We start from the raw sequence: 25,915 nt of genomic DNA, 5'->3' as shown, positions 1-25,915 counted from the left end.
GGCTACTGTACACGTTTACCAGGAAAGTGCTTTCCTTCTGCTTTTTCCCGGTAACCACCTCTACCATGGTGTGCTCGATTGGGCTTTTGCTCAATAACTCGTACTCGACGTACGTGAGGCCTTTTCTCACCAAGGTGCAAACTCCCCTGCCGTTACTGCCGGCCGCGGTCCGGAAGCTTGGTGGGCTGGCGTGGGGCCGGTAACCTGAGAGCTTTACTTCCTCAATAAGGGTCTCTTGCAACATGATAATATCTGGCTTTCTTGATGCTTGTTCTAAGTGTTGCTGAAGTACAGCCTTTTTCCCAGCAAAACCGTTGCAATTCCAATGCCAGACCAGGAGGCCTTTCACTGCTGTTGAGGTCGAAAAAAGTTTTTGACCAATCGTGGAGGGCTGATAGCAGAATTGGAATAGAAAAGTTTGGAATAGTTTTACGTTATAGCGCCCCTTGTTACATTCTCCAAATTCAGATCAACATTGCCAGGCTTAAGTGGTGTGAAACGCACAAAGTATCGCTGCCATTATTAATTTTTTTTTGTTACTTAGCACGAAGGTGTGCTAAACTGTGTTCTACGCGACGAGAAGACCACACTGAGCCGTGCACTTATGATGTCGAGCAGACATCTGCCATACAAATGCAAGTACCATAAATTTCGGCGTACAACCTATCGGACACGTCAGTATGTACCTGCAACATTTGATGCATTGCTACTCCGAAATAATTCCGAATTTGATGAAGATACAGATATTGCACTTTGTTAAAGTGTATCGTACCGCTTGAACACTATAGAGATTTTTAAAGTTTAATACGATCCTTTCATACAGCCTTTAATACCAACAGTTGAGGCGCTATAACGTAAAGCAATTCCAAACTTTTCTTTGCCAATTCTGCAATCAGCCCTCCACGATTGGCCAAAAATTTCCGAGCCACCACCTACTGCGCCTGTTAGTGCCACGCGATGCCACGAAAACCGCAACAATGCTTCATCTGATATGATATGTGTACAGTAATTATGGCATGATTAGACCGAACGAAAGGAAAATCATTTCTCATTCGACGCCTTTCTCGCCATTAGCCAGAAAGGCGTCGTTTAATCAGTTGCTATTGGTCAAACATTTTTCGGCTGCGCCATTTTGTCTGTCTTTCACGCGACGTCACAAAACCGCGAAAACTCACCGCGTCGTCAAAGTAACATGTACGCGTTAAAGACGCAATAGTATGCCGAACAAAACTGAAATTTTTTTCTGAATAGTGGGAGATTGCTCCATTCCGAAAGGAATAGAAGATGGCTGCCTGCCGATCGTTGTGTCACTGGCTGCTCGAAGCTGCTGGGGAGCATGGACTTATTTGCGTATAAAACATTTTGTCTGGCAGTATAACGTTATCGAGGCCTTTCGGCATGTATTCTACATTTCTCTGCGAACTCTACTTTGTTGAGGATCCTGTTTTAGCGGCATTTTTAACCTTCTGTTGCATGCGGCCGCGATTTTCGACGAGCCACCGCAAGCTAAGTAAGGGGAAGTGGACCAATCACACACGCTAGCACCACCCTCCTCAAACGATTATCTACTTTCACCGTGCTGGTTCGACCCCACCGAAAGTCTCTCCACTTGAGCATGCTCATCAACTCTTCTCAGCTAATTAGATAAGAAAAACTGCTCAATGTCGGCAATGCTATTGGAAAGTAAAAGAAAGCGTCATCCTATAAACCAGAAGCGCGTTGAATTGGGCTTTTCAAACAACGCTGCGGGCTACAACCCGATTCTTGCGTCAGTGGTTACGTAAATTGGACGTCAGGAGATTGGAATGAAAACATATGGGAATAGTTTTACCTTATAGGGCTCTTGTTCTATGCTTAGCCATGCGAAGTTTCCGCCGCTACTTTGTTGTTTCCACATGAGTTGTATACGCATGAACTGTTAGCCGCCGCGTTAACATAAATAAGGAGGGAGCTTACAACTTCACATGTTTGCTCAGTAGTTCTTGCACGAACTTCAGGACTAATGCAATGCAATTTCTTTGGGGATATTGTTTTCGTATCGCTATCATCGTCTTCACTGTGGCCTAAACATTGTAGCTTAATCATAATGAAAAGGAAGATGAAGAAAATAAGGGAATATAATTAAATGCTCTATGGGAGATTACACATTTGAATGTTGTTAGTTGTCTTCGAACAAATGCAATAACAAAGTAATATTCGCACCCAGCATACAGTTCCATCGTCTTCATGCTGAAATTTCAACGGAAGTCCTTTGCAAGGGTAGCGACAGCCTAGCGAACGGCCAAGAAACCTGAAAGAATAAAACAAAGGACAACATAAACGCTTGTGTTCCTAAAGCGGGGGATACGGTGTAGCGGTTCGTTAAGATTAGGCGCCAGCCAATCGCGAGAGCGATTGCATTAGCGAAGATGGCCAGCCAACTGCAAAAGATAACTGCGATTGAAAGTCTTTGTTAATATGACATCAGAAATGTAGAGCTAGATAGGGAACTTCGTTGTGGTTTTATGCGTTTTATATGTCTATGAAAATGCACGCGACTCACTGTTTCGGCTCGATAAGTCTGGTACATTTTGTTTTGCCAGCGTCACCGTCTGAAACGTCAGAAAAAATTGTGTGTTACCAGCTCCTTGCATTCATAACGTCCAAACACTGGGAGCGAGTGGCGAAATCAAGTAACTCGAAGTCAGAGACTACTGAGGAAAAAAAATGTTGCGGTCGAACTACGCAGATTGGCACATTCCGATCCAGGTTGTAAATTAGCAAACACTTTGCAAGCAGCAACTGTGCAAAAGAAGGTCGCGGGTAAAAATGCAACCACGAACCTGATGATAGAGGACGGAGATACAGCACTTGAAAAGCTCGCAAGCATCTACGCAATGCTTCATGACGTCAAGTGCACTTGCGACACGGCAGAATGCTAGTGTAAGGCTGACTATTCTACACGAAAAACTAAATATGTGAAATACTTCCGAAAACATAGACGCGCATTTGCCGTACTTTTGTCACGCGATATTTACTCACATATATTCTAATAGCGCGTGTCATAAAAACGCTGAATTTGTAAATGACCCGGAAAATTGGTACAGTTTAGAAAAGGTGGTCAACGGAATACTATAAATCCTATTTATGTCCTAATCAGTGCCTTGCTGACGTCACAGACAGAAATATTGAAGCTTGTGTTTGTAAAGCTCCAGCGGTTGACCATTTCGGTGACGGTGTTTCTTTGAGGCACGCGAAAAACTCAAAACGATTTATATTTAACTCTGCAACGGTGCAGCCTACGGTACCCAATTAATCAAAACCGAGCAACCTGTGCGTCTCGAACGTTTATAGTCAAATGTGTTCATCTCGAGGCAATTGTGACTACAATGCTGGATATCTTATAAACTTGTAAATGCTACGCAATTGCTTACGGGCAATACACTTACCCGTGCATTGGCACACCGAGCAGAAGCTGAGCACCAGCACAGAAATCACCAGCGTCGGCATCTTGCTCGTGATTGCACACGGTGCAGCGAACAGCGTCGAGAAGCGATGGCGTCCAGAAACCCGCAACGAACATTTCTATACCCCCGCAACGTGTGCAGCGCCTGCTCAATTACTTGCGCCCCCTTTTTGCGTGTTCGACACACCCGCAACCAAACCGAGCTTCGCTCTTCTCGTAGCTTCGACAGGGGTGCATACACTATAGCTGTAGCTAAAAAACAAGGTTGACTTCCGTTCAGGGCCAGCCAAGCGAGCGAAGCGCTTTCACGGAGGAAGGACTGATCTATGCCGCTCTTCGTCTATACTAAGAAAATCTCTCACATAGGATCTACGCGGCTGCGTTGCCCGCTCCTCAGATCCCTATCGTGAGATTTACGTAGCAGAAAGAGTTCAAAGCGTATTCGGCTTGCAAATAGTTTTTTCACGCCGAGAGGAAAACCGCTTTGATCGAAGCGAAAGAGGCGTGCGCTGTTGTGCTTGGCGATCCCTCGCAGCAAAGGATGTTTCACCGGCAGACATGCAGCTGTCACGGGAGCTGTTCACGCCTCATCGTTCACTTCAAGACAACAACGACGCCTTCCTGCTACCGCGAAGGCCGATCTCCCGATCCTGAAGGCGACTAATTGATGACAGGGTCACTGTTAAGGACTCCCGGAAAAGGACGCCAACAGTTTATTCACAATTTGCGACCTGGTGGGATGCTGAGACTGGGACACGAGGGGTCGTTGAGAGCGAGCAACGGTGGGATCGGGCAACGGTGGGACGATAGAGACAGGAGGTGGTGAGCGATTCGGCGTTTGTGATTGGCCAGTGAATTCTCTCGAAGAGGGAAGGAGGGAAATAAATGGCATGAAAAGCGGATTCGGACGGCTGTGAGGGAGGCTCGGACATGCAAAGACTCTATAGCATGTAGCGTTCTCCGAGAGGATGAGCCGTGTGTGTAAAACTTGATCATGTACCTTTTTTGAATATAATCTTTTTTCTGGTCCCTTAAAGATCGCTCGGAATCCTTCTTTCTCCCAGCACCTGGCACAGCACCATTCATGGAGCCTTCGTGGCCGCACAGACCCGCGACATTCACAACAGCGCACAGGAATACAGTTTTCTCCCAATACTCCCAATACACTTTTCTGTTGCTCAATTCGTGCTACAAAAAAGTGTTTTTCGAAGGGTGGAAGAAGCCCACGAATACACGTAAAACTGCCACGCGACTGGCTGCTCAAGGCACTGCTATCCTCTCTCCCTGTTCTCTTACTCTCGCCTTCGCACTGTCATTGTCTCAAGCAGTGAAGCCCACCAATAGCTATTGGCTGATTTCGTGATTGCGAGAACATTCCCGGTAATACGATTATTGTAAACTTTAAAGTAAATAATTTTTGAAAAACGAATGAAGCAGACTTGTGTGATATTGCAGAATCACAACCTAATTTCCATGGAAACTGTTTATTTTCTACAGGGGCAAAAAAAAATATTTTGGCTGTAATTAAATCACATACTTTCAAATGTTGTCCGTATATGATTTGTCTATTGGCAACCTTGGCGCATATGATGCTTTCTGGCGCTTTAGAAATTTTTACAAAAACAGTAATTCATCCATACGCATCTTATTTTCCCAGAACATTGGTGATAGGGTCATTAGATCATAGGGTCTTTTCTTACCTCGAAATTTATTCTTGGTTGCGTTCCCAGTTCTACCAGGGCAGCTGGATAAATTCTTTGTTGTTCGTAAACTGTAACTCTGCGGATCGCTTGCAGACGTAATTTACTACTAATACCATAATTAGTGCAGGCATCTTGATCCTCGCCTGCACATTACCCATAACCAGTCTCTAATGTTAAATATAAACAAGGTTACTCGTTTAGTTCTCCAAGAGCACCAGAGGAACATATTCTGAACCTCGTATAACGCATAAAAAAGGATAGAACAAGGGTTGAACTTACAACTTCACTAATTATACCAGGAACGTTAAAGTTTCTTCCCACACAATGCACTAAACATGGCCTCCATTTCAACGAAACATGAACTTGGTTTAACTCGATATTATCTGAGGACATTGGCAAGCATAGGTGAAAACGGCTGTATGACCCCTATGAACACTTGATGCCATTTTTTTTTGCCAAAGTTGCAGTTTATCAACACGCGTTTAACTTCCAAAAGAGTGCCCCATTCCCCCCATTTTCGGTAAATTTGATTTCGATGGCGTATACGTTGTTCTGTCAGGGCAATAAGCTAAGTTCTGCGCCGCTCGTAAGACACACTCATAAGTGGAGCACTTGCTCAGAGCACCTGTTTGAGCCCATTTCGGAGCAGTTACTGGTGTGATGTATTGTAAAGGATGCAATAAGCCCACATACTTCAAACTTTGCCTGCGCATCACCCATCACCTGATCCCTACATTCGCCAAACGTAAACAAGCTACCTCACTTATGTCACTGAGGATAGCGGGAGAAGCAAATATAACGCATAAAGAGAAAAAAAATGACTGTGAAATAAATGTTTGTAATGCTCGCAACTGAGACAGAGAACGTCAAAATTATGCACTTAAGATGGCACCAGTTTCAACCGAACATCAAGCTTGTGTAACGCAGAGCTGTCTCGGGACATTGAAAAACGCAGCTGATAACTGCCGCGCAACTCAATTTAACATTTGCTTAAGAAATTTTTCAAAAAGAAAAAGCTTTTTTTCATACACTGGTACTGAACTTCGAATGCTGATTTACCACAGTGGTCAGCCCTATTTTGCTAAGTCTGATCATGGCAGCACTTGTAGTTAAGCCAGGGCGTCGTGGTCAATTTGGCACCGCTCGTAAAATGTACACTTCGAACGCTGTGCAGCACTTGCACACGTATTTTATTGTAAAGGCCGCCATTAACCCACACACTTTGAACAATTTGTCTACTCACTGCTAAAACCGTGCCTCTTATTTCCGCTAAATATAAACAAGGTGTATTGTTTAGTCCAGTAAGGACGGCGGAGAAACCAACTGCTAAACCCTGATGACGCAGAAAAATAGGAATAAAACGATAGTTCACTCATTCTTTTGAACTCGTCAAGCCAGACACTTGAAAGCTTCGGAGCACGTCAAAATGGACACTTCCTTTAAGTTATTGAATTTGAAGTTAGTGACTTCTACAGTTTAATGACTCCATGAGATACTGCGGATAACGCATGACCTCTTCGAACACATAGAGAAAACTTGCAGAGGCACTGTTTGATCTAAGAGCATTTAACTGCCCACAGAGATTTTCCATAGGTGTTCCCTCCTTGTCACTAAATGTGATCTTCGTGGTATTCGTAGTTACGAAAGCGGCACTTTCTTCGCGAGCAAGATGCGCGAGGCCAAGCCGCTGACGATGCTGGACCCGTTCGAGCACCGCTATGGTCGGTGGATGGCGCTGCTGCTCTGCTTTCCAGCCGTTGTCGGCGAAGTCTTCTGGACTGCCGCCGTCTTGGCAGCTCTCGGTGTGTCTTGCTAATCTAGCCAACTGCATTCGGAATATATTGCGTAAAATAAGGGAATTAGATGTGAACAGCTCTTTCGGCTAAACCGCTCTTGAACTTTACCGATGTTCCCGTAATAATGTGCGAAGTGATGATCTGATCAGCGCTTCTTATCCGGCGGCCACAGAACACTACGGCCACCGGTGCGAACGGTTTTGCCCGGACTTTCTCACGGTAACCTTTATATAAAGGTGCACGCTTTTCATTTAAACTCTATCCCAGATTAAAGTGAAAAAGCTGCGCCATCAGCATGACCTACGACATGGGGCAGCGAGAGGTGCGCTCGCGCCGCCCAATTTCGGACGCCCAGCTTACGGCCTCGCGAATGTCGTTAATGTAGATTTTTTGTTTCTTGTGCAAACGCGAACTGATAAATAGCATATGCCAAAGTGTGGTCATGTCACGCGAAAATTTGTTGTAATCGCAACTATACTGTAATTACGCGCGAGGTCCTTGCGTACGAGACTGGCAGGTTATGCGATGAATGTGAAATGTGATCTTTAATGCCCGGAACGAAAAGAGACACTGGAGCAAGGTTATTTAATGATAGTGCGAGTTAAAAAGGTGCGTTCGAATGTCAACCGTACTGCGCTTAACTTAAGCCTTCATCCGGCTCGTTGTGGAGGTCGCAGCTTTGTGCAGAGGGGGAAACCCTCGCCAGATTTATAGAATCGAAAGGTCGTGCCATACACAATAGTTGGCAGCGGCGTGCCTCGTGAGCAGCCTCGTGGTACCACCTGCAGACTGAAAGTGTTAGCGGAAACGCAAAATATATTTTTTTTCCCTTCAGGTGACACCGCCGGCGCTATCATTGAGGTGGACGTACGCTTCTTCATCATTGCCTCCGCGCTCGTGGTGTTCTTCTACACATCGCTGGGAGGCGTCTACGTGGTCACACACACCGACGTGCTCCAGCTTGCCAGCACGACTCTTTTCATGGCGAGTAGAGCGGCGTATCCGCAAGTTCCGTCGCCTATAGGTGGCGCGCAAGGCGACGTACAAAAACGGAGACGTGCAAAAGCACAGTTCGCAATAGGGCATCAGAAAATTTGGTTATGGGAGTTCATAGTGTTTCCGATTTCTTTTTTTATTGTTTAACCTAGGTAGGACATTAGGCAGTATAATAGCAAGAGCTTGGTGGCGCAACCCACCACCCCGTTCCAAAGGGGACGCTCATAACATTCATCCATCCATCCTATTGCGTTCACGGAGAGTATAGAAGCCCCCGAGCACATGGGCGTCCTTCACGTCAGCTCATATTTGGCTTAGCGCTTCACGATGGCTCTACCATTTTCTCAATCACTGTCGCTGAATGGCATCATGGGCCACATAGACACCTATAACAAACGCGGATAGGGTGCCTCATTGAAGGGGCGGAAGAAGTCATGAACGCGAAGAACATTATTTGTTGCGATGTGAAGGCCTGCAGCTCATCGTATGGCGCTGTGTATGGGTTTTGCCTGCAGGCGCCACATGCCCGGCAGAAGCCGCGTGAGCTGGAATTTATGACCGGGAAGGTTCTATCATGGAACGTTAGCTTGTCTTTTATCTGTTTCTTCGCGCTAATCACGACGGTCCGCAAAGTCTGCCTTTCCCGCATTGCTGTTTCGCGACAAAGAGTGATTTTACTTCTCTGCCACGTTTTCCAGCTCTTTTCACATGGCGGCAGCCTTGTAGATTGTAGCAAAAAAAAAAATTATGTGGATCCCACGAGCTATGGGAATCGCTGTTTAAGCGAAGCAGCTCTTCGTGGGCTGTCACGTACTTCATAAGAAACTCTGCATCGACTACTCGTCAAAAGACGTTGCGTATATCTGGGTGTATACCTGTGGCATCTACAAGCGCTTAGGCCAGCCTTTCTCAGACGCTAAGATTTGTGAAAACACGTGGCCGCTATTTTCGCTTAGTCACTCAATCAGCATGCCAAGCAATTCGGGATCGAAACGTGGCCCGCTTGCACGAAATCACAGTACACTCAAGAAAATTTCTGCCTGCTCATGAATATTGCTTTACAAACGTTTCGCATCTACTATGGCTATACTCCCAATCACAAAAATCACTTGCATTTTGCGTCTAACCTACAAGGGCGACATGTCCGTAATTGTAGTCAAACGATCAACCTTGTGACGTCTACAACCAAGATCGCCTTCAAGCATATGCGCAGGTGGTTCGTGTAAAGATGCAAGCTTTTCCACCCGCGTTCTTTATATCGGAGTATCGAAAGCGAAGAACATTTAGGCTGTGCCATGTAACATAAACGACGGCAGAGATCGACGCAGTACGCTTCGCATCTTGACAGCCGGATTCTCATCGGTGGGTAATTCTGAGCGATTCGCAAGCTTCATTGTTGGGCATAAAATAAATCAGCCTTGGGATACTAAGCGAAAGATCACTATATGAAATATAGAAGGCTTTACACTACGACAAAGACTCCTCACGACACATTCTGGTGGAATCCAAGCCAATGCGAGATTACAGCTAATGTCGTTCATGGCACGCGCGTCTCAACAGAATGGAATGCTATCACTACAATTATGCAACTTCGTTTTCTAAGCAAACTCTGTAACCAAATGTGCAAGGAAAGTTTGTTCACAAATGATGCGGAAAACTCGAGGTTGTATGAGATAGCCCCTGAGATGCAATTTACTCCAGCTATGAAAACAAATTTTGGGGCATAAAAAGTTGCGGCACAAATTTATAAACTTCGGATTCGCATAACCAATACTAAAAGCTTCGTTTAAGATATAGGGAATAATAAGCGCCGTATGTGCTCATGTGCCGGGGCCGAAGAAGAAATAAAACGTCTTCCACTGTAAAAAATCATGGTACTCACCGTAAGGGGTTTTCCGCGACGATACATGCTCACGATGCGAGTGCTATATCACTTCCGGTAAAATGCTCGGTGCGTGGCCATCATAACAAATAAATTGTAACACAGTGCAGCACGCGCATTCATACAGTTCCTTGAGCAATCTGCAATAGATAAAAGCTAATTGTGAATGTAAATTCTTTCCTTGTTTGCGCATATTCCTGTTTCCATAATTTTTTTTAAATTTTGTAATCATGTTTCATTGGCTCCTTCGCGCTTGTTCGCGAGTGCAGTGTTGTTTGACAAGAACGAGGAACATAATTTGTACCTTCACACGAACATTTCAATCTTGTGAACTGCCGGCGAATATTTGTTTCTGTGTATTTGTATACCTGGCGTACTTAAGCGTTAACAAAATTTTTTTTTGCATCCCTTGTGGCATATAGCACAAATCTACTCTTTGAGCTGCATTACTCGAAGGGCAGGACATTGTTTACACAAGAAATCGAAATGCAAGATTTACTAATTAGCGATACCTAACTAAACCACTTTTAACTGATTACTTCGGCATACCTATTGCAATGTACGAATTGAAGCCACTGGTTTCATACGACACGTCCATTTAGGAGGAATTTTGCTGTTACCACTTTTTGATATAAGCACGGTCAAATTTAAGGTAAAAATGCGCTGTTGTCCCACTAACTTTTTTCTTCGTAGAATGCTTTTTTTTATTGAAGCCGAAAAGGTACTAGAACGCCAGTGCATTTTTTCGTAAACTCTGGGAATGCATATCTGGAAACTGGTATCATCCTCAGAGTTCGTTCTAAGTGGACATGATTTTCGAAGTCGCCGGCTACAGTTCGTAAATTGAAATATGTGCTGTAATGTAATTCGTTTAAAAATTAATAATGAAACTTTGTTAATCAGTTAAATATTCATTTAGAGTTCTCGTTCAAATAATCTCCCCCTTTGAGAATAATCTAGCTGAGGAAGTTAAATTGTACTAGACGTAACAGGTGGTTTAAAAATTATTCTGTTAAGAATAAAATAAAAAGGGGCATATGCTGTGCATGTGATCTTTAGAACTATTGTCACTATATTCTTTTCCCTATTCTTGGTTTTATATGTCTGCATAGTTTGGAGCGCTATCTACACAGCATAATATAATAAGAATATATATGACGATGGTGATGACGATTATGATGGTACCTGCAATAAACGACCCGAATTTTGGAGAATATACGTTTACGAGCTACCTCTGTACGCTCTCGTGTACTGGAATTTCGGTGCACGTTAAAGCGACAGACATTGAAGAAGAACGTTTATGTTAAGCTTGATTGGTGAGTTATTACACCTCGTAACGCCAAAAAAGTTAGTCTTGACGCATGAACCAGGCCTTGGCAATCAAGAAAGAAAGAAAATTAAAAAAAAAAACGCGACAGCGAAAGTCGAGTTTTGAAATTTCCACGCTACCTCCACTCCTGGAGTCACGTGCTTTACGTGGCCAAAGAGTGCTGTGACGGCGTTTACGTGTGGTGCATCCCTCTTTGTCCGAAACAAGCCCAAGTCTGCTTCGGGCGGATGCGTTTTGCCGGCGGGTTGGAGAGCAAACGCCGGCAGCCGTCTCATTTTTTTTTTCTCTCCCTCGATGCGATACGCCAGCGTTCATGTGCACCACGTGTCTCGATATTGAGTCTCGATATATCCGTCTCTAGCTACGTTTACGTGTGACCAGACAAATTAAGTACCTGTGTCGGCTTCTTGTCGGGCCAAGGACAAGTCGTCGGGTTCATGTTAGGGATAGTGGCTCGGTTCGAGTGAGCGTCGATGCGAGTTCAGTCAGACAGCCTTCAATGGGTGGATTGATTCATTCAAGGTGCTTGTAAAGATGGATGCAAACGTGCGATAGAATCGGGTTGGGTCAGCTCGACTTCTGGCTCGACCCGCTAACGTCGAATTCATGTATATGATGCTTCTGACTACCCCTTCTTCCGCTGCATTGTTGCGACTCGACTTCCTACAGCGCACTACCGAGGCCTACATGGATGCGATGCGCTAGAAATGGGATGCTAAGCGCCACTTGCCGCATTCATGTAAACGCCGTTTACACTGCTTGCTTGGGGAAGGCCGGCACACCGATGCCAAGAAATGACCCGTATTCACAAACGGTCGAAGCGCGTCTGACAAGTGTAAAGCCCTATAGCAGCAATACAGCGCACTCGCACTTTCTCACGAGTGAACACCATTCGCGCAGTGGATTTGCGTGCCCTACTGCCTGCGCAACCACGCCGTCGGCTTGATCGGGCCTCCGCACAGCGACTGGGTCGGCACCATCGCGTCTCGCCAGATGAGCCAGCTTTTCGACGGCTTCCTGATGACCGCGCTCGGAGGCATCCCGTGGCAGGTACACCTGGAGAGACCGGCGGCAACTAGGTCTTGTGGCCCTACTCCCACCGGGGGTGGAGGCTGGGGGTGGGGGGGAGAGCTCGAGCAATCGATGGAAACCAGTAATGCAAACTCGACTGTGAAGAAAGATCCGCTGGACTGATGTATTTCCAGTGCTTCGAAAGAAACGGGAAAATCCGGAGAGTGCAAGAGGACAGGACATGAAAGACGCTGGTCTTCAACTGATTTGAATCATCATTAAAAGACCGTCATTTTCCTTTTCCTGTCCTCTTTCCAACTTCTAATTTGTTTCCGTGTCTTCCAAAGCGCCGGAAATGCATCAGTTATCAGCAATCAAACTGGCCCAGTTTTATGCCGCAAGTGCACTGCATCTTCTATTCGCATGTTCTGCAGGTCCTGTTACTCGTATGTTCAAGTTCACGTAAACGTGCAGCTGTATAACGGTCAGTGGCGTAGCCAGAAATTTCGTTCGTGGGGGGCTCACTTTGCAGCTCGGCCTCCACCCTATAGAATTAGTCGAGGGATCTATATATATATATATATATATATATATATATATATATATATATATATATATATATATATATATATATATATATATATATATATATATATATATCTGTCATTCAACAACCTTGTTTACATTTTCGTACATATGCAACGACCAGGGCAAAATCTCAATGACGCTGTCCTTTGTTAAAATGTATTGCGCAGGAGCAGCTGTCACCGCTCGTGTATTGCGAGCACATGTAAAAAAGCAGGAGTTCTGCAAAATATTCGAGGGCGAGTCAAATGAAAGTGAGCCAATGCGAATATATGATAAACGGGGTACTTTATTTAAAAGTAGTCACCATGAGTATTTAGACACTTGCCCTACTAACGAGTCGCGTAATTCCCGTCTCATAAAACTCCTTGAATTGCTGCCTCAAAAATCTGTAAATGACTACACCTCATCTTCCGACACGAATCTGGTTCCCTTGAGCAGTTTTTTCAAATTTTACCAAATGTGGAAGACGCAAGGCAACAGGTCTGGGCTGCATGAGGAATGTTGCAACGTTTCTCACTTGAACTTTGCCAGTTTCGTATTAACCACATCAGCGACGTAGGAACGGGCAATGTTGTGAAGCAAGATGTTTCCAATGCTCAATTTTCCACGTCGTTTGTTCTTGATTGCGACACGCAACCGATCCGACCTTTCACAATATCTGAAATGATTTAGAGTCTCTCCAGGTTTAGAAAATTCGATCAATAATGGCCCCTAACGATCTAAAAAGAAGTCAACACTTTTCCGGCAGAAATGTCGGCCTTTGTTTTCCTTGGGAGGGGTGAATTCAAATGCTTCCACTGTAAGCTTTGCCGTAGTGTTTCAGGCTAGTAGTAGCGGCACCATGAGTCATCCCCAGTCACAATTGCAGACAAAATGTCGTCACCCTCATCTGGGGTTCTTTGACGTGCACTTAACTCTAAGTACACGGGTGTTTTCGCATTTCGCCTCCACCGAAATGCAGCCGCCGTGACCGGGATACGATCCCGCGACCTCCGTGCTCAGCAGCCCAGCACCATAGCCACTGAGCAACCACGGCCTTTTCAATTGTGTTGGGGATGATTGCACGGTGGCTTTGGCCCGGCCATGGATAGTCTTTGTAACTTTCATGTCCTTCTTTGAACAGTTTGCAACAATGCTTCACAGTGGCCAATGAAACGCAATGTTCAACGCATACGGCAGCCATATGGCGAATAATTTCTTTTTGGGAAACATCTTCATTTGTCAAAAACCTCACGACACCAAGCTGTTCAACTTTTGGAGTGTCCATTATGTCACGTAACCCTGTTCAACCCAGTGTATGAGAACATTAAAGAACATTTAACCTCACCTCTGCATGTCACTTGTAAATGAGATGCGTATGTGCTACGCGCATGCCTCGAAAATAATGAACCGAACCATTATTGCGCGGGGCGGCTTGTCTCACTTTCATTTGACTCGCCTTCATACATTAGAAATTCGAATATACAATGGAATATACAAATGTGAAGACACAGCGTGATACAGGGCAAAAATTGGCAATGGAAACAAAGTTCACTGCGCATATACAGAAAACCTCGCAACAAGATGTTTAAATATGCGTATAAGTCTCCAATAAATCTACGTACCTAAGAAAAAGTCACTAAATATAATGCGTCAAACAAGGCAAATAAACAGGTTGCGCAACCACAGATTCACAGATCACAGCACCCCCCCCCCCCTCCCTCCACTCCCAAAATATATCGCGTGCGGCAGAAGGCGGCGCGCTTCCTCCCCGCTTTTCTCCCTTGCGCACACAAGCGAACGCGTTGCAATCCGTCGAGTCCCCGCAGTGCTGGCGGCGAGCGACTATGCATTGTTTCTTTTTCTCGTCTGCTAGCCAGAAAGCGTCCAAAACTCTGCCAGGTGAAATTGCAGTCGGCCAGAGAAAAACGTACTTCATTAAAACTTCTTTCTGGGCGAGTTGGTGCATACTTGGCATAAAAATTGTAACAGCGCAAACACTTGCAACCACTAAGTAGCAAAGACGAGACACAAGCGCTGTGACACAAGCGCTTGAGTCTCGTCTTTGCTACTTTGTGGTTGCATGTGTTTGCGCTGTTACAATTTTTATGTCAAGAGAAAAACGAACGCGCATCCAAGTGCGCCGCGCGGTTGTCGATGCAGCACGAGAAAAACGCATGCGCTTTGGCTGGATCGGCAGCCCGCGGGTTGCGAGAACAAAAAAAAAAAAAAAAAAAAGATGAGAAAGAGGCCTAATGTATCCTCGCGAATAACAGTTTAGGTAGAAAAATCAATAAGAACTTAGTTACAATGGTGGCTTTAATGTCTTGACATGGATGCTTTGGCGCAGGTGAAAAAAAAATTCATATTCTTTTCTGTGACCTGATGGCACAAATGAACCACCACAACGCTTTGTCTCATCGGACCTCGCTGCGTGCTTTGTCAACTTGTATCCCGATGTACGACTTTAGAAAGGTCGATGCACCTTTGGCGTCAAATGTTTACAACAGCATTAAACCCACAAAGTTCCGGAATCGAACATCTAAAGCACGACTTTGGAAATGTCAATGCATCTTTCGCATCAAAATGTTAATGGAACTTTATACCCACAAAGTTTCAGAATTGAAATCCAAGCGCTCCGTAGATTCCGCGGCCTCCACGAGATGTTGAGACGAGCCCGCTCGCCATCAAAACGCCCTTGAAATATTGTGCTCGGTGGGGCTCCTTGCGTTACGATATGTGACTCCCCATGCATCGGCGTTTCCGCGAAATCCGGCCCGATTTCGCAATGTTTGCGCTAAAATGTCTTTTCGAGCGTGAATTCAGGACGTTCTAGACAAAATCGAGCATGATTTCCGGCGCCGAGAGTTGTTTTTGTCGGCGGCGCATGACAGCACGAAACAATTTCGGGGGGGGGCTCAAGCCCCATAAGCCCCCCCCCTGGCTACGCCCCTGATAACGGTATAGACACCAGCTTGCCGCAGTGGCTTGCGAGCTAATCATCCAGCGCACCATATACTGTACTGTACGAGTACTGACGCATAGCTTCAATAAGTTGTAGAAATTCAACCGCCTGTAAAAGGATCAGCATCAGCTATTATGAATGTTCGGAGACACTTGTGAGATATTTTACTCGTAATTTGATGCTTCTCGCAGTGCCGGACCTCGCGTCATATAGACGTTATCGTAGAATGAAGACAGATGAACATTTGCTGACGTCATGTAGCAATGAGGCTATAAAGTACGCAGGTGTTGTTAGTAAGAAAAATTTATGCAGTTCCCACGCACTGTGGGAATTGATCTTATGCGAAGCGTTTTGCAAGTTCCTGGCTATCCGGCGTTTCTTGGGGTTCCGCAAAACCATACCAGGTGTATCAGCGTGTTCCTTTAAATTAAGTAGTTGTGTGTGTGGTTATCCCGAATCGGTGTACGTGACGACATCAGCACGACAACCACGTTGTGGACGATCGTACGACGGCAATCGCATGCTTTCTATGCCAGCAGCTTGACGCGTTCGACATGGCGATTGTTGGGTTCTACATACATAGTAAACGAGCGTAAGCGAGAGAAACACGGATTGTGACGTAATCAGCGACCACGAGTTATACAATCGTACGTACATATGACTCTTTTATATGTGTGTTAAAACGACGATGGCATTTGTACTGCAGCGAAGAAACGTTACAACTTGATCAAACTGGGCGATTATGAAGTTTGTACAACGTCGCACGGTTTTTACGTAGAAAGTACTGGACAAATTGGACCGGTTCCGGTGATTGCGCAGTGTCTCACGTCGCCTCGAAGCACGAGCTGTCACCAGGAAGGAAGACGACGAAGTGACGCGGGGTGCGCCCGCCGAGTGTTTAAAAAGATCTGGCTGGCTTTGGAAGGAGGGAAGCATGCCTGCGATCGTGTAAGATTGATTGGTAATGGTTCCCTCTGACAGCCTTTCTATCAGAAGCAGTGGTGGAACAGCTGCGCCATTTGCGGGCCAAAGTGTGCCGAGAGTGGCCCTCTGCGCCATCCTACGCCAAAACGGCATTTTAGCGGAAAATTGCGCCGAGGCAATTTGCACCAAGCAAGCGTACGAGCGAAACCCTCTTTCCGTCGATGCTTCGCAGCTAGCAAAACGCAAATCAAATGCAACAACAGGCTGTCATCATCATCGTAGAAGGAAGCAGAGGCCCGTCTGAGTCATCCGGTTCGTCATTCCCGCATTGTAGTACCGCTGTACCGTCTTGCTGGCGCTTTATTTCGGTATTCATCAAACCCGCGTGGTAGTGCGCAGTTTACCGAAGGAAGATGTCACATTCTAGGATTAAAGGTCAACTTTTTATATGTTTATGGGTGATAGCAGGGTTTTCTAAAAGAGCCGCTGTGATCTGAATCGTCCGTGGTGAATAGGTATAGAATGGTATTAGCCAGCGCGGGTCTGCTGCCGCATGTCCGAGTTAGTGAATAGATTATGATTAGATTATGATTATGATTATGAATAGATTATGATTATGGCCCATGGATATGGGCCAGGTTGTTAATTTTGGTAATATGTGTAAACGCTCAGCGTGGACACATGGGAACCATTGCGAAAGAAAATAGAAAAAGATAACCGTGCGAGTATCGTCGCTGGAAAAAGTTTGTCCTACAGTTACTTTTTACATGTATCCTTGAACTTATTTCCCATGGCCAGATACTGCGACCGATTTTCGCGACGTCATTTCGCACTTGCGACTTAGCTATCAGTGCGTCCCGAAGTTCGTGACTCGCCGGGGTAACCTTTACAATGGCTATGCCATACGTTGCACTGCTGAGCTCGAGGTCTCGGCTGTGCTCGCGGCTGCAGCCGCCGCGTTTCGGTGACGGAGAGATGCAAGAACGCTTATAATGCAAAAATGGCAAAGGTGCACAAATAAACTTTGCTTGCGCGATTCTTTTATGTTGTGCCGTGCTCTATTGAATCAAATGAGAGAAAGCGAGAACGTACGACACGGCTTATCGCTTTTGATAGCCGCAGATTTACGAGAATTGAGGTCGAATGTGTTCACAGCGAGAGCCGCCATTTCGACGGGTGCCGCCACGTTTGTTGACGCGAAACTATTGTGTCGAGTTTGAGTCACTGCGCTATGTGGGCAAAATAGCGTCGCCGACGCAAACGCAAAGCCCTCTTTGCGTCTTGCGCATGCACAGTCGTGCTGGCGCTATTACTTTGTTCAAAAATTCCATAATGTGCACGGTATGACATGAGTGTATTGCATAATGTCGTATTCAGCGCAGGCGCGCGTACTCAATTGGTCTTGCCACCCGCCGCGGTTGCTCAGTGGCTATGGCGTTAGGCTGCTGAGCACGAGGTCGCGGGATCGAATCCCGGCCACGGCGGCCGCATTTCGACGGGGGCGAAATGCGAAAACGCCCGTGTACTTAGATTTAGGTGCACGTTAAAGAACCTCAGCTCGTTGAAATTTCCGGAGTCCTCCACTACGGCGTGCCGCATAATCAGAAAGTGGTTTTGGCAGGTACGACCCCATAATTTAATTTTTTTTTCAATTGGTCTTGCGGTGAGCCTTTGCCCACAAGCCGTGACTGTCGCACTGTGTTGCATCCTTGTTCATAAACCAGCGTTGACGATCTCTCCACTGTGCCTTCTCCGCGCCGTAGTCGACGAACTTGGCTGCGGCACCCTTTGTGCGTCGCGGTGTGAACGGGCGTCGGGTCGTTACGGGACCGCGCTCGCAAGGTAAGCTTCGCGCAAACCCGTCTCTACAACATATCAACTATATCAGTTAAAATTTGCGTGGTATATGGTATGCGTACGTGCCTTTCATCCTGCGCCAAAAGTGCTGGCTGCTGCGCCAAATCGGCTTTTTGCCTGCGCCAGGACTTGCACCGAAAGGTGAAAGGGCCGTTCCACCACTGTTGAGAGAAAGAGAGAGAGAGATGCAAATGAGATAAAGGCATGGAGGTTAGCCAGAGTTAAAGCCCCCGGTTTGCAAAAGGGGATGTAAAGACGGAAAGAAGAACGGTGATAAAAATAAAAGCGTGAAAAAGAAAGAAAGAAAGAAAGAAAGAAAGAAAGAAAGAAAGAAAGAAAGAAAGAAAGAAAGAAAGAAAGAAAGAAAGAAAGAAAGAAACGGGACGGGACGGGATAGAATCATTGTAGTCTAATAGGCCACTGCCACGCAAAAAGTTCAACAAAGCCTCGGCCGACTTTCGGTGCGACGACAGTTCATGTCGGCATTCCAAGACTGTGTGTTCTGAAAGCGGCCTGTTGTCAAGGCGTGCCAACGTGGCCGGTAGAGACAGCCGGTGCGCGCTGTATCGAGGACAGTGGCAAAGTGCATGTTCTATAATCTCCTCGCCATCGCAGTGACTGCAAGCATACGAGCGAAACCCTCTTTCCGTCGATGCTTCGCAGCTAGCAAAACGGAAATCAAATTCAACAGCATGCTATCATCATCATCGTAGAAGGACGCAGAGGCCCGTCTGAGTCATCCGGTTCGTCATTCCCGCATTTTTCTTGACGGATGTAGTACAATGTAGACCGCTGTACCTTCTTGCAGGCACTTTATTTCGGTGTTCATCGAACCCGCGTGGTAGTTGTCCACTGCTGAAGTTGTCAGTGCGCTAACGGTGACCTTCGTCATGCACATATTGCCTTGTATAACATTTGAAAGAAGCGCTTGGCAGTGTTTAATACCGATGCTGACATTATACCAATTATTGTGTATTTCACAGAACATATCTCAAGATTTATTGAAATATATAAACAGCAAAAACACCATACCAGAATGGCTGAATGAATTGCAGCCACTTGAATGCTTAAAATAATTTTGAAACTTGTGAATCGGTCCATGATTCGCTGGCATATTTTATTCCCGCTTATTATTGTAAATATTCTGAGCAAACGCAGGTAATAAAAAAAGACAAAAGGAAGCCATCCGGGCCTAATGGTCGGAGCATCCGGTTGGTGTGCTCGATGGCAGAAGTTCCATTGCCGAATTGGCAACGCATTGCTGTTCTTAAAGCGAGGCGAGACAGCAGACTATAGCTACCGCAAAGCGCCAAGAATGAGGCAGAGAATGCTTTGCATTAAAGAAAGACTCCTCACTCCGTGCAATATCCGTGCACGTGTGATGCAGGTGTACTTCCAGCGGGTGCTAAGCTGCGAGAGCGACTTCGACGCCCGCATGCTGTCCTACTTGGCCGCCGTGGGATGCGTCGCGCTGGCCATTCCGCCCGCGGTCATTGGCGCAGTGGCGAAGAGCGCGAGTAAGTTCGGCACGCATACAATGGCGCCCGCCGTGTCCCAGCTAAGTGTCCGCGTGTTGTGAAATGCAATTGACGTGGGATGCGGGCACGGGGACACAGGTGACAAAGGCACATTGAAAACGACACGATGCTCCTCTTCACCTGTGTCCGTGTCCTTAGCGCTCTTCCCACACGGATATTGCCTCAATATATAAAGGCTGTCGTACGTATATCTTCAAAAAAAAAAAAAAATATATATATATATATATATATATATATATATATATATATATATATATATATATATATATATATATATATATATGGTGTCCTACGTAACGTATCTTGTGCCAATTTTTGAAGATATGCGAGTGCCGCATAGCTGGACAGGACAAAGGCAATGTTGCTCGCCGTCGCCTGGAGCAAGTTAAAGAAATTTAGCCCGCAATACGCAAAAAAAGTGCGCATTCAAAAATTGCGAATAACGATTCCAATATTGCCCTGTATTCAATTTGGTCCCCGAATCAAGGCGTCACTGTATACGCGAAACCTGAATATCTTTGCGATAATCTTCGAATAATTCGCACTGCCTGCTGTGCACGATAAAATACGAAGCTGAAGCAACAGGACAAATGTCACCCCTATCACAGTAGACATAAAAAACGGAAAGTTACGTGGGCACGATAGGTTGAACAGGGAGTCAAGCTTTTCTAGCTAAACCGCAATCATTAGCGCTCAAATTTAGTCCATACATAGCATACATTATTGGATAGAATTGTTTAGTATAGTATTTATCAGGTTCTATAACATCGTGTGCTTTCTTGGAGTTATCTCTGAATGCACTCAATATCCCAACAACATTTGATATAATAGTGGTAACGTCCGCAGCAACAATCCTAGCTATATAGAATAACTGTTCTTTATTTCCCGCTCCGTCATCGCTGCAGTAAACGCGCGTTACCTTTATAAACCTTTCACGGTCATAAATCTGTCTTTTAAATTTCATTCTGAAGAACCCTGATTATTTCTTCATAACGCTCCACTGGAGTTCTTGTTAAAGCATGCTCCATAATGCGCAGTGTAATGACGGCAACTTGCTAACGCCGCGAATACTGGGATCTCAAACATTGTTTTATAGTAATGGAGAAAAAGGCCCGTTGATCATTCGAAGGCTATTCGGAAGGTACTTGATATTCGATTTGATCCAATTTACTTTTGGCGCTTTCTTATTTGGTCTCAAAACTTACTATTCACGCTGAATATTTTTTGCCGCGCGACGACAAGTACAGGAGCGTATAGAACGTGCAAACAGCAACAGCCTTGCGAATGAACCGCTGATCCTGTTTTTTACGTGTTCTGTCCTCCTGCCTCTGTTGTCGCGCATCAAGAAATCTCGCGAACTGTTTTAGTCTACAAATTTTATGTGAGCACGGTCCCAGAGAACGTATTTTTTTTTGCAGACTTCACGGCGGCCGGCTACCCGGGTCCGCCTAATCTGCGCGACAAGGACATCGTCCGGGTGCTGCCGTACTCCATCCGCTACCTGACCTCCGGCCTGGTCACCATCATGGGCATGATCGGCATCGCGGCTGCGATCATGTCGTCGGCGGACTCTTCCATGCTCAGTGCATCCGCCATGGTCAGCAATAACGTCTACAAGGCCCTTCTTCGGCCAATGGTATGTCACATATGGCTCTAGAAGTATGCTTTGTTTAGAAGGACAGTCATTCAATTTTCAATCGCGTCACCAAACGCCAAATCAGGGCAGATCAAAGAGGTTTTGAAACCTTCTTGGTTGAAACATGCAGTTTTCCACGAGAACTCTATATTTGGTTTTACGGTGGGACATTGACATATAGCAGAACGAATGAAGGCACAAATTCAATTTCAATTTTTGCAAAAGTTGTATTTGAAGTTTTTTTTTTAAATATCTAACGTAAGCTGTGCTGCAGTCCGGAAACACGTATTGGGGAAGACATGGAACGAGCCCCCGAAAATAGCCGCCTCGGAGCAGCGGAAGCCGAACACAAAGGCCGCGCTTTTGTGTACTGAAAGCACCGAAAACTGCTTCTGGAGTAGCCCGAGCTGGGGAAACCTTCGGGCCACAACGCGTTCATAACAGGCTGTGATAGCCTTGCACGAGGATGGGTCCTTCACGAGCAAATGTGGTACGTCCATAAGGACGGAGGATATGGCGAAATGGCATACGTTCATGGCTTCAAGAGAAAGTAGAAATTCCATTCAAGAGCGCATGCACCTGATATCCGTTCACAGAGTATCCAACTGCCTGCTGCAGGCTTCCGACGTCGAGGTGTCCATGGTCCTGCGAATCATGGTTTTCACCATCGGGTCTTGGGCAACCTACTTGGCGCTGTCCGTGGATTCCGTGTTCGAGCTGTGGTTGCTCTGCTCGGACTTCGTCTACGTGCTGCTGTTCCCGCAGCTGCTCTGCGTCCTCTACTTCAAGAACAGCAACACATACGGCTTCTTGTTGGGTGAGTCATGAATTACGATTCACATCGCAATAGATGCGTCAGTGTTACGCAAATTTATTCAGTGGTTGCTGTAGGATATTCCATTAAAACGAATTCAAGGAGGCATGCATCTAATCTTTGGCGAAACTTGCGAAACTGCATTTTCTGTTGATGTTTTGTAATCGTGAAGTATGCATGATGGCATCACTGATGACGTGAAGTACGACTGATGGCATGGCTGATGGCGCAACACCCTCAAAGATGGCCCAACACACCCGAGAGATGACCCCACACCCCGACCAGGGTCACCTTACGTGTGAAGTGCGCAGTAAGTTGTTCATGCACACGGAATTAATGGCATAACTGAGCTATAATGTTGAGACGGTATGTGATCTCGTCAGCAAGCTCTTTGGCCGCTTATTCATCGGGTAAATTCGAGATTGAGATTGATTCAACAATAACCCTCACGGACTCCGGCGAAAGGTGTCAACGTACCGCATTTATCGTGAAAGATCCGCCGTCATGTGAGCTCAATACGCTGTCATGTCACGTTTTTCTTTTTCTTTTATTTGCGGTTTTACCAAGATGGGAAGAAGTGAAGGCGATTTAGCAAGGTCTAGTTTTGCGTTCGAACTCCTCACAGAAGAATGAACCAAGCCTGTATCTCCTGTTAATTTTTCTCGAATACATTATTATTCCAGCTCCCTATGATATGGTAGCTATCTCGGACGGTGTTATAATAATACAGGAAGGCGACATGTTGGCGCGACGCCGAGCTTGACACAACTGCTGCAGCGCAGCTGAAACAGCGCCCTGGCAAGTATATACTAGGCGTCTCACAACGCTGGCGCGATGTCAAACGCCCATAGAGAAACATGCCTACGTAAAGAGCGGACACGCGAGCTGTTACGCGGCCGAGCACGTAAGGGTCTGACCACCCGCCAGGCGGCGTAGCGATGTCCGCTTCCACTTCACCTCAAAGGTTGACAGCTTATCCTACGTCTACTGGGTTACGTCCGCACATTCCGTTGCTATAGAGACGTTGATGCTGCGCCGGTCATGTGCCGCCGGTGGCGCCCACCCCAATGCGCTTTTCCACGCGTCGCCTCGCTCGTGCGGCAAGGTGTTTTCTTTTCTATGCAGAGATAATTCTGCTGTTTCCCGGGTTAATAACATTGTTAGAAAGACGTTTGTTATGCTGCGTGAGCGTACTTTGCACGTGCACAGCATAGAATCTGAGCAGTGGCAGCCGTTTACCGAGCCCCCACCTGTTCGCGTTCTTGCTCTAGTAGTTTCCGCAAGAGCTGTGCATTACTTCCAACGCGTAATTTTGCAAAATTCACTCGCAAGACCGTCGATTTAAAGCACAGAATTTGTTATCTGTGGCTCACCCGCACCATCACAAGAACGTTTCATTTGGTGCGGCTGGAGCAGTGTAATGCGCTTTTGGGACCGTTTTGTGAAGGATGTGTGCCTGACTGTATATGCACACTGCATAAGCCTGCAGCCCGTTTCGCAAGTGCCACTTTTACTTCACGCGTTGCTTGTTATGGCTAAAACATTCTTCTTGTAATCTGTGTCTGTCTTTATCAAGTGCGTGATCCGGAATTTTTTCTGTTCAATTCCCTATGTAAACAAGAAAAATAAACGTTCTTATATGGAACAACTGCTTCATATTGTATGCAACTGAGAACAGCGGCTTAGGAACTGCGAAAGAATTTCAATAAAGAGAGCAAATCCTGCCTGTCTATGGTTCTTTGAGAAGCTTGGTGGCTTTTCCAGAAAAAGGTTGCGATCCGCGAGTTTATAGCGCCTATATGTAAAGCATGCTTAAAGATGAAATATTAAAGCTCTAGCGCTCCGCTATAGACGACGTAGTTGAACGTTTTAGTAGCGAAAAGTAAACCAGAATCGAAAGCATTGCTATCGAAGACGAAACCAAAACAGAGCTAAACCACGCGTCTAAAATCTCGGAAGACAAAATTAGCGGTCTGACCGGCCGCTCGGGGGCACTGGCGGCAGTGTAGTATCTCGGCCGCAGGGCCCCATGGGAGTTTCCGCTCTGTACTTACATATTTCTCTACGGAACACCGGTGGCAGCATTACAGGCGCGGCACCTCGATTGTGCACGAGAACGAGACGGACGGAAAACAGTCGGCGCTTGTCCGTGTTCAATTTAAGAAAATCATATATATTACTGCATTTCACACTCAATCTACCATGTGGTATGCACACATCTGCCCGGCAGGAATGTGCGCGCAACTTTCACGCCAGCATCGGAAGGCAGAACGCTGCCCTGGCTCAGCTGCAGAGCCGCAATTGAGCGAAGCACCCGCCGTGGTTGCTTAGTGGCTATGGTGTTGGGCTGCTGAGCACGAGGTCGCGGGATCGAATCCCGGCCTCGGCGGCCGCATTTCGGTGGGGGCGAAATGCGAAAAGAGCCGACCTTGTTCAACGAACGAACGCTTCAGAGGAGGAGCACGATACCACTGCGCAAGCGCTCCGTCACGTGGCTTTTTTCGTATTTCACGGGATTTCTTTGCAACCTGGGAAAAAAGGACAACGCGAGACGTATCGTACATGAAAGAACTCGATCGGTAGTTTCTGAAGGTGCTCTACAAATCTGCGTATCGTACTTGGGGTCCTCAGCTAACAATTAAATAGTTGGGTAATTAATATTAATTAATTAGTGAGTTATGTGGGAAAACAAAAATTGCCTGAGTTACAACAGGCTATTGCGAATAGTATACGTTCGGTTCAATTCGCTTCCGACGCGCCTTTCATTTTTAACTTCTTGGCTCAAGTTATGCGGGCCACTCTGTATATATTTGTGTACCTGTACTTGCTCGGAAACAATTTCAGTTACACTTCGCTGCTTCAAGAGGCAGGGCGTGTGTCGAGTGCGCTAATGGATCCGGTGCCTCAAAGCTTTTCTCTCGCATTTGCCGTTATATCGCCGTTTCTTTCTGCATGAGGAAAACACATCCACTTTCCGTAGCGCATTAAAACTTCATTCCGTTACGGTGAGGCAAAGTGGTTCTCGAAACAAAGCGTGTTAATACTACGCTCTGTACGCGAGTGCGCGCATATCTACGTGCGTGTCTGTGTTTTCTATGCTGCTTAGCGCATACTTATGCAATCAATCCACGTCGGTTATGACATTGTACTGTTGTTAACTGACGCACCTTCCAGGCGGGTATAGTACCGCTTAGTTCAGTTCCTGCGATGCTTTCGTGCTCACGCGCTTGCATAAAACGCCAATTCCAGACACAGCCTAATGGTAGCGGATTACTGGCAAACTCTATACGCGTTCAGCGCAATGCAACCCCCCCCCCCCCCCCCCCGACTCTGATGCCGTGCGCTCTCGCAGCTTTCTCCGTCAGCGTCGTCTTCCGCTGGCTGTGCGGCGAGCCGTTGATGAACGTGCCGGTGACCATCAGGCTGCCGCTGTATGACGAGGAGCTGGGCC

The 25,915-nt window shown here is 46.2% G+C and overlaps 1 protein-coding gene across 1 annotated transcript; it reads left to right on the top strand.

Annotated features, from left to right (window-relative positions):
* The first annotated feature begins 6,817 nt into the window (after positions 1-6,817).
* On the top strand, positions 6,818-22,478 carry LOC140216547 (high-affinity choline transporter 1-like). The gene is made up of 6 exons (XM_072286913.1): positions 6,818-6,950; positions 7,780-7,928; positions 12,053-12,202; positions 19,864-19,993; positions 21,433-21,650; positions 22,269-22,478. The coding sequence occupies exons 1-6, from the start codon at positions 6,818-6,820 to the stop codon at positions 22,476-22,478; spliced, it is 990 nt and encodes a 329-aa protein (XP_072143014.1).
* The last annotated feature ends 3,437 nt before the right edge of the window (positions 22,479-25,915 follow it).

Source organism: Dermacentor andersoni, chromosome 3 (assembly GCF_023375885.2).
Source record: "Dermacentor andersoni chromosome 3, qqDerAnde1_hic_scaffold, whole genome shotgun sequence".
Classification (NCBI taxonomy): domain Eukaryota; kingdom Metazoa; phylum Arthropoda; class Arachnida; order Ixodida; family Ixodidae; genus Dermacentor; species Dermacentor andersoni.
Note: the sequence above shows the minus strand (reverse complement) of the source record. Positions and strands in the feature narration are given on the sequence as shown.